The sequence below is a fragment of the Vanessa tameamea genome, chromosome 3, assembly GCF_037043105.1.
Source record: "Vanessa tameamea isolate UH-Manoa-2023 chromosome 3, ilVanTame1 primary haplotype, whole genome shotgun sequence".
In the NCBI taxonomy this organism is placed as follows: Eukaryota; Metazoa; Arthropoda; class Insecta; order Lepidoptera; family Nymphalidae; genus Vanessa; species Vanessa tameamea.
The window spans coordinates 2,797,077-2,815,273 of record NC_087311.1 but is presented as its reverse complement, the minus strand read 5'-3'; the positions used below and the strand labels follow the sequence as shown (position 1 = coordinate 2,815,273).

Genomic DNA, 18,197 nt, shown 5'->3' with positions numbered 1-18,197 from the left:
TTCATCAAACACCGTTGATTGAATATTTTATATTAATTATAAAATATTGTTTACTTTCGATTTTATTTATTTATTTTAAATCTCCGAAACTCCCGAATATCCGAATAGTATTCGGTAAAATATATGGAAAAAAAAACAAATATTAATACGAAATAGGGCTTTACTTATATTTGTAAATAGAATATAATAAATACATTTGTATTCTTAATAAACTATTCGAGATCAAAACCTCCAGTTACAAATAACTTTCTTAAATAACGTCGGTAATGTGGTATTCAAACATTGGATCGTACCAAAATAGATGAATACTTTATACAAACATTGAATTTCTCTGAAGTCTATAAATAAGCGTTATTTACATTATTCAAATGCATTAACTGTTCCGAAGACATTTGAACGAGCTGCCTGTCTTAGCTTCGTACGAGAAAAATTCATACAAAGTTCCTAAAGTTAATTATATAATCCTTTCTTCGTGATAATTCTATCTATTTAGTATGTGTAGGTCAAGTATTAAAAATATTTTTTTAACAGTTGCATTCAACGAATTCAGTTGAAATTTTGTCCACAATTTTAGCATACTAAATATAATATAAAACTGACAATTGTAACAAAATTGCAACAGAAAAAGTTTGTTATTTTATATATTTTTTAATCCACGGCTTATGTAATAAAACGTATATAAAATACGTTTTATATTAAAAAAATAGGGATCTTGCCGACGTTAACGTTTCTGCTCTTATTGAATTTCGATAGTCGCGATAATGGAAAAAGACCTGATGGACTGACACTGCTATCCAGGGGACGGGCCATAAATATGACGCTACATGCGTTGTCACATTGGCCCTGTCTCATAGCAGAGAATAATATTAAAGCGAGAAATGCTAAAGATCACAAACCACTAAAAAAAATGTCATCAATTTTAAATTTGCTTTGTGTTCTTTGTAGTTGATTGGTTGGTTTGATCTTAGTGAACTCCAGCTTGGCTTTTTACAGTAGTGTATGTTTATTCAAGATATCAATGTAAAACAAAGTTTCACAATGTTTATGTTTCACGTCAACTAGAAGTATACAGATATTATGCTACATAATATATGCACTACAAACATTTTTATTGCAACACATATTACCATAAATAATATCCTCCCCTCCCACCCACTCTTTAAATATTATAATTAAAATGTTTACCGTTTCGTCTGTACCAAATTTTTCTTCGTATTATATTCGGCTTGTAAATAACATGCTTCATGCCAGGTCCATTGTCATGCGAACAAAGAAATCTTCAAACGAAATTTATCGTCAAAGCCGAAATCCAACATTATTTCTGAACAATTTAAGGCACATTATATAATACATGTTTTTGTCAACTGTTTGTTAATTTAGTGGAACAGTCACTGACATCAGGTCTACATTGACAAGTGACTTGCTCTTTACTGTCTTTAACGAGCCACGAGTTTTTAGAGCAAGGCCCTTGCGTGTGCTGTATATGGCATGCTCCATTGAACACGACTGCACCTTTGCGAGCAGAACACGCTGCAACCTAAGAAAATAGAAATATCTTTAAATACTTATTTAATTTAAATGAAGAGAGAATGATAACCGTGTTAACTTTTGTTAGCAATACATATTTTTTATTGTATCTGATATCATAAAAATAAGTATAATCGATGTCAGGACGTAATTCGTATGTCTTTGAAATTAATACATGATTTTTCCCGCGTAAAATTAAAAATAAAATGTCCGTCACTGACTTAATGTAAATGTGAATTTTATGTCAATTTTGATTTTAATTTGAACCTCAGCATTATAAGGTTTATAATATAAAGCAACTACTAAAAAAAAACCGTGTACCGGTGTATTTATGACCTTCGTTATATCTTTAAAAATATATTAGAATTAAACTAGTTAAATATACATGTGGCAAATTTAATCTTACACTTACAGGTTTCCTCACGATATTTTCCTGAACCGGTGAGTACGAAGTGAATAACATACAAATGAAGCACACGAAAACTCACTGCCGCTTTACCGGGTTTGAACCCATAATTCTCGGTTAAAATTCATGTCACGTAAGGTCACTTGTTTCAGCCACTTGGATATCTTGGCTCTTTGACAAATACTCAGTGATAGCAACAAAAAGAAGTTACTTCCCCACATTTCACATTCACTTCAATTAGGCACCAGTTTTATGGATAACATAATTACTGTTACAAAACACAGCCGCATCACTCACCTCCCGTCGATTACAAGGCTGGCCAGTAGCTCCGCAGACACAAACGCCATTGTGGCTCAGTCCGTCCAGTGCAGGGCGAGCGTCGAAGTCGAAGGCGAGATGTTCGCCCACGCGACAAGGCTCCGCGGCGCCGGCCCGGTAGCAGCGCCGCCGCTCCGGCACGTACAGCCGACCGCGCCCACATGGCACCTGGAAATATAATGGAGTTTGTTTATTATTTACAGCAACTAGGCCAATCAGTAATTAAAGTTCTATCCACTGGTCATTAGCACAGTTTACACTTATTAAATCAGGTTTAGGAAGTGTACACCGACATATTTAAGTGGTTATGTGGATGCACTTATCCACTTCAAAAAGTTTTTTTCTCATGCACACCCCGTCTCTTCACTCACCCAAAAAAGTGGTACACAGCAATACACTTATTGTACCGATGATGATGTCTTCTTGTATTTGTTAGTGCGACAACGGGTCTGTTACATTAGCCTAACACCACGGTATCGGTGTGCCTCCAACTTTACTTTATACGAAGATAAATAATTCAATATATTTTAATATTAGAAACCCAAGTGTGCCCAGACTTATTTCTGTGTACCGCACAAGGTGCAAGATTTCAACATCATTTCGGGTGAAATATTGGAGTCAACGGAATGCGACCACCGCAGCGCCGGCCCCGACCGTGGAAACCATTATCTTACTTCACTTCGGTAGGGAATCACCTTTCTTTAGTTATGTAATTTTAATTAATATTTTAATTGTAATTTTAGTTAATAAATGTATTAGCAGAGATGGCCCATTTTAGTTAGAACGCGTACATCTTAACCGATAATTTCGGGTTCAAACCCAGGCAAGCACCATTGAATTTTCATGTGCTTATAATTTGTGTTTATAATTAATCTCGTGCTCGGCGGTGAAGGAAAACATCATGAGGATATCTGCATATGTTTAATTTCAACGAAATTCTGCCGTATATGTATTCCACTAACCCTCATTGGAGCAGCATGGTGGAATATGCCTCAAACCTTCTCCTCAAAGGGAGCAGAGGCCTTAGTCCAGCAGTGAGAAATATACAGGCTGTTAATGTTATGTGTTAAGTAAATTGCCTTTTTTTTTGCATCTGCGGCTGCAACAATCGTAACTGGCCGATAAATTTGATTTTATTTTCAATAATTCATATAAACAAATTAAAAAAAAATAATTCCCCTCGCTGTTGCACTAAAAAGGAGGATATGGAGATATTATGTTCATCAACGAAAGACAAAACTCGAAATCGAAAAAAAAAATTTGAATGTAGTACAAATCTACATTAATATTCTTTTACAAGAAGGTACATTACAGTTACGCCCCTGCTTTTGAAATATAACTCACTTTTACCGACTCAATTTATATGCGTTTGATATAGTCATCAAAACAATCTAAATTATCTGTTTGTCAGGATGCATTAAGTATTCCCGATAATAGACTTTTTTATATTAAATTTTAAACTTAACTCATCCATATTTACCTTAACACAACGTCCTCCTCTAGAGATCATTTCATCTTGACCGCACGGGCCCCTTGTGTAAAGTCGATAGCAAGCTCCGTCATCCGCGCGAGCGTGGAAGTTTTTACACTTGCATTCGGCACGTGACCCATTACCGGTAACTTCGGATATGACAAAGACATGGCCTTTAGGACAAGGACCAAGCGAATCTGAAATTTAATAATAAAAGATGTATTTTCATTTTTAATCATACAAAGCATAATATAATATCATCATTGAACTTAAAAATACTTTCGCCGTCAACCAAAAAATACACAGAATAATTATTTAGAAGCTGGCTCACCAAGTTCATAACATCCTTGAGTGGCATTATGATAATGCGGTAGGTGAGCTTCACAGCCACACCTGGCACCAGGTAGGAACAGCTGGCCTCGCTCACAAGGCCCTTTAGAGTAGTGCGCATAGCATCCGCCATCTGCTCGCCAGTAGTGCGAACTATCTGGTGCGCACTGAAAAGTATGTATATTTTTAATTATTTAAAGGAGATTACCTTTAACTTAGACAACTTAGACGCAATTTTAAGCTTAAAACAATAATGATAAATTTGTCATAAAAATATATATAATTTGGCTATTTTGCCGCTGCGACTCTTCGATCGATATCCATCAAACTTAATCATTTACTAGTAAGATTTATAAGTCGAATAAATGCAGTCCCATTTTAATTTTCAAAGTATGCTAAAAATTACTTATATAACTATACTAAGAGTACTTTTATATTTAGGCTTTAAAACCTAAAGATAAAATTTGCATATCACTTGTTTTAAATCGGACTCTGACAATAACTTCCTATTGGAAATAAAACTGAAGTGTAAAAAGTTTAGCTTTAAATAGATCACAACATATATAAGGCAAAATGACTTACGGTGCAATTAGCAAGGCCATCATCTCCCAAATCCAATATAGTTCCAGGGTAACATGGGCCCTGGGTTAGTCTATAGTAACAACGCCCATCAGGCGGCCAATAGAGCAAGGTCTTGTCCGCGCACTGCTGTGGCCTCACGCACATACCTTGACGTTCACTGGAATATAAAGCGAAGTGGATTAGTCATAACCTCAGGTAATCTTGGCCTTATTTTTTCTGGTAAAACGATTGATGATGTCACAAAAAATCTTAACGATATTACATGGACATCTTCAGTTTATTATCAGATCTATAGATAGATTCACTCATTGCAATATGATTACAAAAAGCATTAAAGGAAAATCTATTGCATATTTCAAAAGTCAAAACTCAAAAAATATTATTCAATATAAAAGCTTTACACTTGCTTATTTGTAGTCAAAAATCTACCACCGATTCGGAAATAAACACCTCGGACCTGAGAAGAACCGATGAAAGAAGCTCTCAAGTCCTTCACAATATTTCAAGAATTCTTTAGGCCTATATGACTTAAAAACATTGTTTTAGACATTATTAAAAGAAAAGACTGAAAAAGGTTCAGATATTGTGATAAACTTCCTATGATGAAAACATTATTTAAAAAAATTAAAAATAGTCTGATACAATGCTACTAATTACCAATTAAATATGTATTTATTGATAATTCTTGGAGTCCAGATGCTTACCTACCCTCGCATGTTAAAAGACTCTTCTACAGGAGCGAAGTATTCTCCGTGCCGGCAAGGACCACGTTGGAACAGCTTGTGGCAAGTTTTGGTGTGTGGGAGCTGTGCGGTACCTGGCGGGCATTTGCACTCTGCCACCGTCCGACCACCCAGGCGCCCTGGACTCAGCTCTTGAGTGTCTGGACACGGATGTCCTTTCTGGAATCAAATATTGCACTTACTATTATATTCTAAAAAAAAATGCTTTTGAAATTTTCTTAATTCTTAAACACAATAAACAATATATAATTAACTTTTTTGTACACTTTGAAATTAAAATATGACTCCTAAACGCCCAGATAGCCCAGTGATTACAACACCAGAATTTTAACCGGAGTTAGCGGGTTCAAACAATTGCACTGCAAATTGTAGGTGTACAATAAGATATAAGATGTACAATAACAGTATAATACACATATATATTATGCCATTTACGAAATTAATTTTTAGATGTATACATCTAAAAAATAAAGTAACAGCCAGTCAATGTTCCAATGCCTGAAAATGCGCCAATTCCACCACATGTAGACTTCCTCACGATGCTTTCCCTCGACGCCACCCGCAATGAGTTATAGACACAATTTAAGCCCATGGAAACTCGGTTTTGCTTGCCCAAACTTCAACATGAGGAACTAATTTATTTCGTTACATATTTGTGTAATTACACACAAACCTACGGCTAAGTATAATATTGCGGAAATCATACTCAAGTCAAGAAGGATAATAAAGATAAGATTTGTATGATCATTATTTTGACAACTGATTAAATCCTGCTATTAAGCGATGCACGCTGCGAATAAAAAATTTTATACGGTTACCGTTTCTACGTGACCAGAAACCCTAATGTCGTTGAAATTATATTTAGACTGATTCCAAAAAATGTGGAAGATTTATACACAGAGACGCCCCCCACCATAAAATGCAGATTACAAAGTGTTATGAATAATGTTAGTTACTAAATTATGTAGGTTTACTAAATGACGAAAATAATTTAACTTATAGGGAGTCGACTTAGTGAGTGAATAAATTAAACTAGCAGGAAAACTAATAATAAAAATATTCAAAAATTCCGTCAACGTTACATGTTATCTTGAGCTTACGAGAAATAATATTTGTAATAAACGTTCCTAAGGCTCAGCAACATATAAAATGGGTGTCTAGTTTTATCTCTGCCTACGATCGGGTATGACTTGCATAATGCGACCCTTGAACCTGAATAATCAAGTCTTTTACAAACACGGCGACACGATAACAGCAACGGTTACGATATAAAATTCCTTAATAACAAAGTACTTTCTTAATATTTTTACTTTGTGGTAGGGCTTTATGAAAGTCCGTCTAGATAGAATAAAATATATTTTGATTTGATTCGATAAGTAGTTAGGCGAAGTAGTTCTGTATTATTTTCTTGGTGGTAGGACTTTTAAGCCTGTTTGAGTAGGTACCACCCACTCATCAGATATTCTACAGCCAAACAGCAGTAATCAGTATTGCTGTTTTCCGTTTTGAAGGGTGACTAAACCAATATAACTACAAGCACAAGAGACATAACATCTTAGTTTCCAAAGATGGTGACCCATTGGCGATGTAAGGTATCATTAATATTTCTTACAGTACAGTCTTTTGGTGGTGGTGGCCATTTACCATCAGGTGACCCGGTTGCCAGAGCGGCGTGGTGCAAGCAGTCTTGCTATCATTCTTGGTCGTTATTATTTGGAAAATAACTATGTAATTAATTAAGTCCTCGTCACAAGAAAATATATTTTTTTACATTTATTTATTTTAAAAATATATTGACTACCTGATTGTAGTTGATACAAAAGGCGGACTTAATGCCAGAAGGCATTCTTTGCCATTAAACCTTTAGACGAAGGCGAACCCTTTTAATATATGAAGGCGGTTCATAAAATCTCTAAAGAACTGAAAATGTATTTATTTTGAATGAAAATGATTTTAATCTTATTTGAAAAATTTAATTCAAAAATCTTAAGTAAATTTAATTAAATTCTAGCTAATGTTCAGCATACGTTGCAGTATCATACTCGATTAATACGTCACTTATTTTTTTATAATCACATGCCAAGTGGTGGTTAACACATGAATATACAAAACATGCGGGTCAGTTTATATTTTAGTGCACCGCACAGAGAAAATAAATAAATACAACATAGATCGAGCCTTAATAAAAGACGCGTACAATTTTGGCGACCTCATCGCTACATAGCGATCTCATCCAGGCAACCAACGGTGTAGGTTAGGATAGCTCATAGAATATGTTGTTAAGAAGATATTAATCACATTTTTTTTGTATGTGCATAATTCGCGTTAATTAAGGGCAACTTGTGGCTATTAGATGAATGAACGATAAATAAATCATTTCGACCAGGTATATTTATCAGCATTGAAGAAGTCATGTGTAATAAGTTCCAACGCCTTTGCCCAGAAGTGGGGCATTTATATATATATTACTTTACTAATAACATGCTAGGGATCTTCACGAAAATACTAAAACAGCACCAAAAAACTTCAAATCAAAGAATAGAGTACGTACGCTTAGAATAAGAATAAAAACGAACCTATATACATACATATATGTATGAAATAAAACTTAATTAACATTTTTGCATATTATAATAGAAAAATGTATAATAAGTATATCATTTAAGTTATTTCGTTATTACACTAAAGTCCACGAATAAAAATAAATTAAAACTTATTTTAGACATCGTTTTAGATAGTAAACACATTTACATAAAACATACAATTGTATTTTTTTGCGTTAACGTCTCGTGTGCGTGTAAATATAATCGCTTGTGTAAAGAACAAACGTTAAGACATTTTAAATCTTATTACGAAGGGCATAAGATTAAACGGAAGATAAAAACAACCCTTTTACCTCGGAAATGTAATGTTGAAGCGAAAATTACGTAAACGTGAACTATCTCCGTAACTGTAAACCATATTTACATATTTCATCTTAATTATATTATAAACAAGCATAATACGTGTACAGAAATACTTACTGAATATTTCCATGGAAATGTCTGTTACGAGCGTTTATCTACTCAAAGTCAGTTTACATTAAACTACAATCTATTTTAACTACAAGATTATAAACAAAAAATAAACAACATTAGGAAAAAAAAATCAACTTTAATTGAATTAACGCGATATCATTAGTCGAAATCTTAATAATCTATGATATTAACTATATCAAATAAGTATTCTCAAAATATAAAAAAATCATTTGAAAAATTCAATTAATCTATGCAGTTATATTTTTCAGATCTATACCTAAAAATACACGCTACGCACGCTACACAGTACGCTTACGAGATAGGACGTGACCCTGGGGCCATGGATGCGTAAGGACCTGGCGTGTCCTGTTTTAGACGGCCGTGAGGAGAGCTTCGACGAGCTACAAGCGCAGCACAGCACGGAAGGGACCATGGATGCGTTGTATCAACAAGATCCCACGGCCTGTCCGATCCGCGCCAAAAACGGCCATTTGAGTTGGTAGGAACCCCACGAAACCCAGGGGTACTTTTCAAAAGATTTTCAATTTGAAAAAAAAAAGTCTCTCAGATTCGTAATGTAGATTCTACCAAGAAAACCAGCTAAAATCTCAATAATTACTCAGTTTCTCAAATAAAGTCCGTAGTCTAACTATATATACTATTAAATTTATTCATCCTGTATGAAAATCAATTGTTAATAAGTCCACGCTTTTTTATAATCTATATATTCTTGTATTTTGTGTCATGCTACGTATTTCACTAAACCCTATTTAGCTCCAGTCGTAAAAGAAGAGTTCATCTATTTTTCGCCTAGAGAATCTAGATTGTAAATCAAAAGTAAATGCTGCTAGAATCCTTGTCAACATTCTATGCGTACACGATTTCTACGGTACCTATTTTTAATTCCAGATAATTTCACAATTGGATATTTATTCGGATTCGGATAATAATCGGATATTATAAAGTAACCTTTAAGTGTTCCACTGCGTGGCTAAGGCCTCCTCTCCCTTAAAGGAGAAGGTTTGAAGCTTAATATACCATGCTGCGGCGGGTTGGTGGAATATGGAAGAATTACATTAAAATAAGACACCTGCAGGTTTTCTCCTGATGTTTTCCTTCACCTCTGAGCACGACATGAATTATAGCACATGGAAATTCAGTGTTGCTTGCCAAATTTTGAACCCGCAATCATCGGTTAAGATGCACGCATTCTAACCACTAAGCCATTTCAGCTCTATGGAGCCCTATCTGGTAAGGATATTATTAAAATATGTTATCAACATTATTTCGCTTTGGTAATCAAACACTCTCATCGAATCTTTTATCACTTACCAAAATGTTTGCATATCGGACACATTATGAAATGAGCAAAATAAGTTCAGTGGGTCAGTGAGAGACGGCGTATAAGCAATCGATCGGTCACGGTCCTTAACTCATGAAAAAACCGACTGGACCGGTATCAAATTTTAATATATTTATTTTAAGCCGCTTTTGTGAGATTGTATGTCAAACGCTTAACAAAATTCGACCTAATATTTTGTCAAGGGATCTCTATATCCTGTTTAAGTTGTCTATATCCTATTTGTCTCTTCATACATTTTATACATTTTTTTCCCAATCGTTGATGATATTGACATTATAATATCAAATGATGTTTATAATCTAAAATTAAATACGACTAGTTGTCATCCCCGGTTTCACTCGCGCTAAGGTAGTCTATGTCCTTCCTTGGAGTTCAAGCTCACTAGATATTAAATTTTAACAAGATCAGTTCAGTGGATTGGCCTGGAAAACGTTAAATATAGACAGACAGACAGACTGACAAGCAGGCGCTCGTTAAACGTAACGTTACTCTCACATTTATAATATTAGTATAGATGCTTATAAACAACCTATGTTTATATACGTAAAAAGTTATTTAAGTACTTTTGGAAGTTTTTTTACAATATAATTTTTTTTGTACGTAATAAAATAGGTTCCATCACATTTTGTTCCCTTGAAAATATAATATCCACACTGTACAGCCTCCATGTTTGTGTTCTTGAAATATCACATACCTGTCATTACAATTTAACCAAATCTAACGGCACTTCTTATCTAGAAATACATAAAACCGTTTAAACTGAAGAGCGTACAAAAGAAACCGACATACGACTTTATATATATTTATAAGTTATATGAAATCGAGTTAGCAAACAACCTTATAGGGCGAGAGAAAATCCAATTGTACAAAATAACAAATTCAAACGTGTTATAATAATAATAAATTCTCAACACTACCATACCACAAACATACTCACACAGTCATACATACATGTTATTGTATTCCGTCGTGAAAGGTTATACGATGATTACAGGCACATGCGATGTAGCAATTCAAATCTCATAATCGGCAATGTTTTGACAATTAAACATTAATGTAGTTACCAAAGATCATAAGTAACAACTACCAAAATATCATAACTAAGATATTCTCTAATAACTCTCTAATAACTCTCTAGTTGAAATATTACAACGCTTTTTAAAATAAACTTATATATTATATTAATGAGTTCATATTTCCCTTGAACATAACTGTTCCTTTTTTCCTTTTCTTTGTTTTTAAGTATTCTAATTCCCTGTAGAAGGTTCTTACGGAAAGAATAATTTAAAAAATGCGCGGATAATTGAAAATTATCAGATAACAGCGTTTTGCCGTATTAGCAGTTCACATGGGCTTTCTAATAGCAACTGTGAGCCAATAAATATTATTGCACACATACGAAGCCGGGCGGGTCGCTAGTTATAAATTATTCGAAGAATATTTTGCTGTGGTTAACATTAATAATACTGCAGTGCTATTCAAATATCGAAACTGACCTGAGGTTATACGCAATTTTAATGTATGTATCCTTTAAATATTACAATTGTTTACGTCAATGTCGCATACAGCTTTCTGTTCTTGCAGAATACCTTTAAAGTCCACTGCTACAGATTATAAAATATGCAAAAAAACATATCAAAAATGTTCATACAACCTTATTAAAGAATAAAGTGAATCAATTTAAAAAAATTACCTTGTATATAGTATAACATTTTCCATCCGATGGCCAATACAGCATCAACCATCCTCTCGGATGAGCAGCGCAAGGATTCCTTCTCACATCAGCCCAAGGTGGTGGCAACACTGCGGCTTGACATCCGCAGAATAAAGCAGCCAACCACACCCAGGTAGCCATTTCAGTAAATATAACTTTATTTTTTAAGCACAATCACATTTCTGTATAATTCCAGTTATTATTAAGTGTTACCGTTCACTAGACAAATAAGCACACTTTTATAGTATTAAAATTTTTAAGTTACGGTTTTATTTCATTTTACACATCGTCATTTCCGTGATTCACTTTCAAATAACTCTTAGATCACAAATTGTTCCGGCTCAGATGCTTCCTCGATCTACTCTAATAATTTCATCGACATCAGCAGATCAGCTAAGAAAGAAAGGTTGAGATTACTTAACGCATCGCATTGTTTTTATGAAATTATTTATTTAAGTTAATAGTTATTGACGAAGATCCAAATTCAAAAATGAAAAGGAATATTGTACAAACTCAAGTTGCATTCCAATTTCCGAAAAAAAAAAAACAAACATTCTAACATCTGTCTGTCAACAACAGTCCCAAAGACGACTTAAAATAAACACAATATTTGTTAATATCAAAGAGTTCACAACTTTTTACATTGATGACGGATTATGTAACATATTGTATTAACTATCCCCTGGGAAGTGATAACCCTTTCATTTTCCAGCATAAAAAGTTGACCTAGATAGTCTCACTATATCAAAATGTACTATTAATATTCATAAAGCATTTTCCTCATAACGCTTGCCCGTCAGAAGATGTTTGAAAACATTTTATAATATACGTACTACTAATAGATAAAAAGTCGCATGTTTGTATATGAGTAGTGTAATGAACACTCATACGACTTTAAGTATATAATTTTTTGAATGACACTAAATTGTGTGTCTGGTATAAGTATTGACTAACTCTGGAAAAGTATTGAACAATCTCTTCACCGTCAATAAGCCGCCAACACAACCGACCGGCTCAAAACCCCTTCCTCTTAGAAAATATTCATATTCCATGTACAAAAATTCAAACTCATATTAAACATGCGAAATCAAACTAGGTCTCAATGTATACGAATAAAATTCCGCTAAATCAATATGGAAGTGAATATAAAAGTAACTTAAGCCCGTGGAAAAATAATAGAATACATTTTAAAAAATAACACAATTTTGTTTCATTATGCGTACAGATACATATTTTGTTATTTATAATGTCAAAGTCAAAGACCAAAAGCAAATTGCCTCAATAATGTAACGCTGTAATTACCGTTTCACTGTTACCACGATCTGTGTCGAAATAGATTTCAACTGTTCAGCCAAATCATACTTTTTATTAAGATTACGTACGACAGCCGCGCGGTCTGCTATAATTTACAATGGCGGTAAAAAATAGACAACTGTTTCTTTAATAAAAAAAACTTTTTTTCAATTTTATTAATATACAAATGTATATATTAGATTAAAATGGCCTAAATCCTTTCATATTTTGCGATTAAACTTAAATGTATATACCTATTTAATGATTCTATATCACATTATATGAATGTATATATTTTTTATGTTTGTTAGTACAGACTCCGTTTATTACGAAAAAAAAAATTAAAGTCACGTATTTTTTGTTGAAATATTTTAATATTTTCATAATAAGATTCCCCAGATATTTTGAACTTTGCCTATACACTAAAATAACTTTTGTTTATGTCCTTCATAAGGCTTATTCGCTTATTACACAATACAACAATATATAGATGATAAAAAGTCGCTGAGCTTGTATTCGTACATTGATATATTTTAACTTATACACATTTGTTTCATAATAGAAAAGAAAAACTGCTACGTTTTTGTTCCAGTTCTACTTGATAGAATCTACTTCCAAACCGAAACATCAGAATTCAATAATTACAGTTTACGCACTCAATTAATTGAATTCGTAAACGAAACAAAAGTATTTAGTATTAATATCAAATACTTTTACATATAATATTTTGGACTTAATTTTTGACTTTCTGTTTTATAATAATTAAACTAACCTATCTAATCGTCCCTATTTATCAAACACCAATCAAACAACTCAAACATCAATGATAGAACTTTTGTTTATGATAACCTTTTATCCTACGAGTCTCAACCACTTTTCACCAGTAATACATAAATTAGGTAACTAAAAAGTAGGCCTCATGTGAAAATATCAAATTATAACAACAAGCCACACGGTTACATCACGCCATTATTTGATACTCGTCGCTCGCATTTGAGAAAAAAGCGCGTTTCTCACAGATTGTACTTACACCAACTAAAAGATAACTAAGCAACAAATTTCATAGCAAATAGATTAAAGAATTAGGTTTAGATTTTGAAATACGAATGTCTGTAATGAAGATGAATATAAATAAAATTGCTTGAGATATTTATGTTTCTAAATGATTTCTGGCATCTCACGTGACCGATTCACGTAAAGACATTTTTTTTTATTTTAGTTATATTTGACTGCGTTGTACATTTAAATGTTATAAGCACAATTTTAAATTATTTTTTCATCGTATCATATCCATTATCAAATTTAATCAAAGGCTAACTAAAAACTAACTAACCGTAAAGTATGCCCTCCTTCGGATTCTCGTGCCCAGTTTAAAAGAACCGCATTAAAATTAAAATAAACATTGGATACTGTACTCCATAAAATGACCTTCTTAATACAAAAAATTAGATTTGTGATCACAAAAAAGAAACTCGAAAAAGTAATCCGAGTATTTTAATTTTTCATATTTAACAAACATTGCATATATTTAGTTTTTTTTTTACCACATCGCTTCTTTTCCTGTATAATCATTTGTTCGAAAAATAATTAATGTATTAAGTTATTAAATTATGAATCATTGTAAGGACTTTAAAATAAATTAAGGTCTTTCTTGGTCACTTTAATTAAGTATATGCGCTATTTTTTATTATATATATATATTTAAAGGTCTGTGTCAAATAAGTTTATTGATACCGAGGTTCTGGGTTTGAACCTGCTAGCTTTTAACTTTTCTGTCCTACAGTTCTGTTATTATGTAACTGAGTGCACACGCTTAAGCATAATAATATCCTATCCAGTTGGCTAATATCAGTTGGCTAATATCCGTTGCCGTATATCAATCTTTATATTATTAAGAGAACATCAAACATTGTCCTACATTTATGTTTGCATTTATTATAAAAGGTGGGAAATGACACACGATTAATTCACACGTATATTGCCACAGATAAAAAAATAACACATATAATAAAACTATTGTAAGTCATATCTAGAAATTTAGTTTTGTAATATGTATTTGTATTCATATTCGTTTGTTAAAATATAATTTAGATAAAAGATTTTAAATACACTATCTTATTTATTCTAGTTTAGATTCAAGTAATATAGCGAATAATAAATATTACAGATTCTATCGTAGGTACATGATATTTGCGAAACGGTAACCACTTACACAGGGCAAGCAACGGTCACTCTCAAAATAAGCAAATTTCCCCCATCAACATTGTTCCATAATATTGCCTATAATAAAGCCCAGAAAGGCTATACCTTCCTCGATAAATGGGCTGTCCCTGTAACACTGAAAGATTTTTTCAAATCGGACCAAGTAGTTCCTGAGACACTTTCCACCAAACAAACTACTCTCTTCAGCGTCATAATATTAGTATAGATTTACATACTCGTACCATTATATACTTCCTTCCTTTGTGTCGTACTTAGGTAAAAGTAAATGTAGTAATCATATGGGTCATAGGCTCGCAAATACAATAATTACTTTTAATTGTTATTGCTCTACTTCTTAATCGAACAAAAAACTCGCCGTACAAGTAACTAATTATTTTTAAACACATTTTTTATTCAATTAAGTTGCAATAAATAATTTCATTAGTAATCATATTGATATATTAATCTAAATACATTTATCACGAATAATATGTTTTAGTTTTTCATTATAAAACTTACTTGCAATGTGATTGTTAAGTAATAATATCTAATGTAATTTGTTAATTGTTAACACAATTTCATCATAGTATTTGTTTTAAATACAACTAATTACGAGTCAAGTGTATAATACTTTTGAATTGTAAATATACCTGCAACTGTTTTATATCGTTAATTTTAAAAACATCTAAATTCAACCTTTGAAACTCTTTTTATTATGTATTCATAAACATCTTGTAACATGACGATTCACAAGTCTATACAACCTTGACTTAAATAGAGAATATTTTAGTTTTGACTCACATATCGACCAATAAACCAATAGAACGATATTATTTCTTTGAAATCGGCTTCAAGCCTTGCTATACTGATGTTGCAAGGACCCGTTTGTAATATATAAAATAGTATTCGGAATAAATTCGTTTTTTTTAATTCTTAATTTACGAGTCAATGAACAAAAACTCTTTATATTTATTGCATAATGTAAGCATTTCCTAATAAATTCAATGAATATATTTTTCAAGCAAAGCGCTCACATCCGGATGTAGGTTAGTAGCCTAATGTATTTATTAGCATATTTTCCAATTTAAATGGCAACATTTCTAATGCATAAAAGAAACGACTTTTAAATAACCGGATAATAAATCAATATATATTTTTAATGATATAATATTCATTTTTATATCATAATTAGCAATACTAACAAACTACTATAACTAAACCAATATAGTTTTATAGGGCATTTCTGTGTTATAACTTTTTCTAATTGACTCATTTAAATGCAAAGCATAAACTTTAAGTTATAAGAGACTTTAAATTTGGAAATCTTCGTTTTCTAATGAAAATGATCATGAGGTGCCTAGCCAACTAGACAGGATATATGTACGGTACGACCAGAAAGATCAAACGCTTAACGTCAATTCTGAGGCACAGGACTCACTTCCAACTTCTAGGCTCCGGGAAATTTTCGACAGAAAAACTCAATATCTTTTTTCGGTCCGACCTGGGGCCAACCAAAGAGGCAGGCTAATGTAGAGGAAACATTCTACCAAAATTTGATTCTAAGAGGGTCGGAAGTTAGCCGGTGTAACCTCATCGCCTCCATCATGAAATTAACTATATCGACTCGTCCAGTCTTTTTAAGAAACCAAGAGAATAAGTACGTGAAACACGTAGAACTACGTGCACTTTTTTGGACTAAATAAACATATCTCATTAATATATTTTAACTTCCTTTAACTATGACGGTTTATCCTAATAGATAATAAAATTATTTAATTATATTTAATTTAAAAAAATCTGGTATAATTTATAAGATATTTAAATAAAAATATGAAATAATTATGTAATAACTCATATACATACAAACACACAAATATTGCCAACAAGAATGTAGTTTCTATACTTTATATTAAATTATGAGGTTTCGTGGAGCGACTATTATTGAATAGGTTTTATCATAAAAGTAACACTTGGATGTTGTAAGTCTAAACCCTAAGATTAGATTAAGGAATGAAAAGAGGATCGGATCGGTATTTATGCAGGGCACAGCTATTTATCATTCACGTTGAAACAAGTATCTAAAAATGTTTTGGTTTTAAATATTACAATGAACTTAAAATATATTCAAGCAATTATAATTTCTGGGCTAAATTATTAAAACCATGTTACTGCGCCATGAGAATGCTAATAGGAATAGGGTGCTTGTGCCCAAATCGCTTCCCGACTAATATATATTTACACATACTAAAGCGTTCCGCATCATTTCCAATTGATTGATTCCCGCACCGGTCCTTGGGAAACATGTTAAACTCGATCCATTAACATCTTATATCTATACTTAAAATTAAATATTTCTCAAAAAAGGTCGTATAGCCTTTATAATTGCAATTCGATGAGAAAATGCAACTATTATGCCTAACACATTCCTACGATATTGCTGCCCGCCATTATTTGTTCAAAATAATTAAAAAATTGTTGTTACATATTTCGTAATTATAAAATTCCATTTTTAATATTGAAATAATTTTTAAATTAAAATTCAAATATTAAGTAAATTGACAAAAAATATAATTAAAATAAATAACAAAAACATTATTGCAAGGTTACCTCGCGCATATTTGAAATATTCCCAAAAGCATTTGACTTTTTGTGTGAAACAAAATATGCATAATTACATCAAAATATGTATTATTATTTTAATTGAATTAAACTGGAATGTCATATTAATCCACTAACTTTGTGATATTTTTTCGCAATATATTTTTATTTCATTTTTTTTTTCTATTTATAGTTGCACTACCAATTCATCGTATTTTTATTTTTTATTTTAAATAGGTTTTGTTCGTATTTGGTCATATTTTTAATTAAATTTTTCAAGCATCACACATACTAAGATATACACGTGAATTTTTCGGTTACGCGAGACGTCAGTACGACCGGCGACGGTTACGTCTTAACTTATACTGAGGGCTTTGAGCTTTTGACTGGAACGGTAAGCTTGTCTCTATTACGTATCACGGTAACTATCGTTAGAGATACCATCTGTCATTTATCCGTGCATATATAATTGTGTTTTCAATGTTTTATTTTATTAAACATTACTGATTATTAAACTACGGAATTTTTTATTTGAAAATATGTTATATATTTAACTAAATTTGTTTATGAACAATATTAGTGATGTTATTATATTATGTTTAATAATTCAAAAAATATAAATAATAATAATGT

At 32.1% G+C, this 18,197-nt stretch overlaps 1 protein-coding gene across 2 annotated transcripts; it reads right to left on the bottom strand.

Annotated features, from left to right (window-relative positions):
* Positions 1-142: 142 nt before the first annotated feature.
* LOC113397208 (uncharacterized) lies at positions 143-17,917 on the bottom strand. Of its 2 annotated transcripts, none has more exons than XM_064219272.1 (8): positions 17,857-17,917; positions 11,451-11,832; positions 5,343-5,536; positions 4,635-4,791; positions 4,054-4,219; positions 3,732-3,919; positions 2,231-2,419; positions 143-1,537 (listed from the first exon to the last, which is right to left on the bottom strand). In XM_064219272.1, the coding sequence occupies exons 2-8, from the start codon at positions 11,610-11,612 to the stop codon at positions 1,361-1,363; spliced, it is 1,233 nt and encodes a 410-aa protein (XP_064075342.1). In that variant the 5' UTR covers positions 11,613-11,832; positions 17,857-17,917; the 3' UTR covers positions 143-1,360. The 2 variants fall into 2 exon arrangements, with proteins under 2 accessions (XP_064075342.1, XP_026491229.2); XM_026635444.2 differs by lacking the exon at positions 17,857-17,917 and adding an exon at positions 17,574-17,693 and having other exon boundaries at positions 11,451-11,864.
* Positions 17,918-18,197: the final 280 nt, after the last annotated feature.

Bases quoted from the DNA above. Each gene is read 5' to 3' on its own strand.
- LOC113397208 (XM_064219272.1), bottom strand. From the start codon at position 11,612: ATGGCTACCTGGGTGTGGTTGGCTGCTTTATTCTGCGGATGTCAAGCC. The intron at 4,792-5,342 runs GTAGGTAAGCAT...TTTATATTCCAG, and splicing joins GAGTCTTTTAACATGCGAGG to TGAACGTCAAGGTATGTGCG. The intron at 4,220-4,634 runs GTAAGTCATTTT...CATACTTTTCAG, and splicing joins ATGGCCTTGCTAATTGCACC to TGCGCACCAGATAGTTCGCA.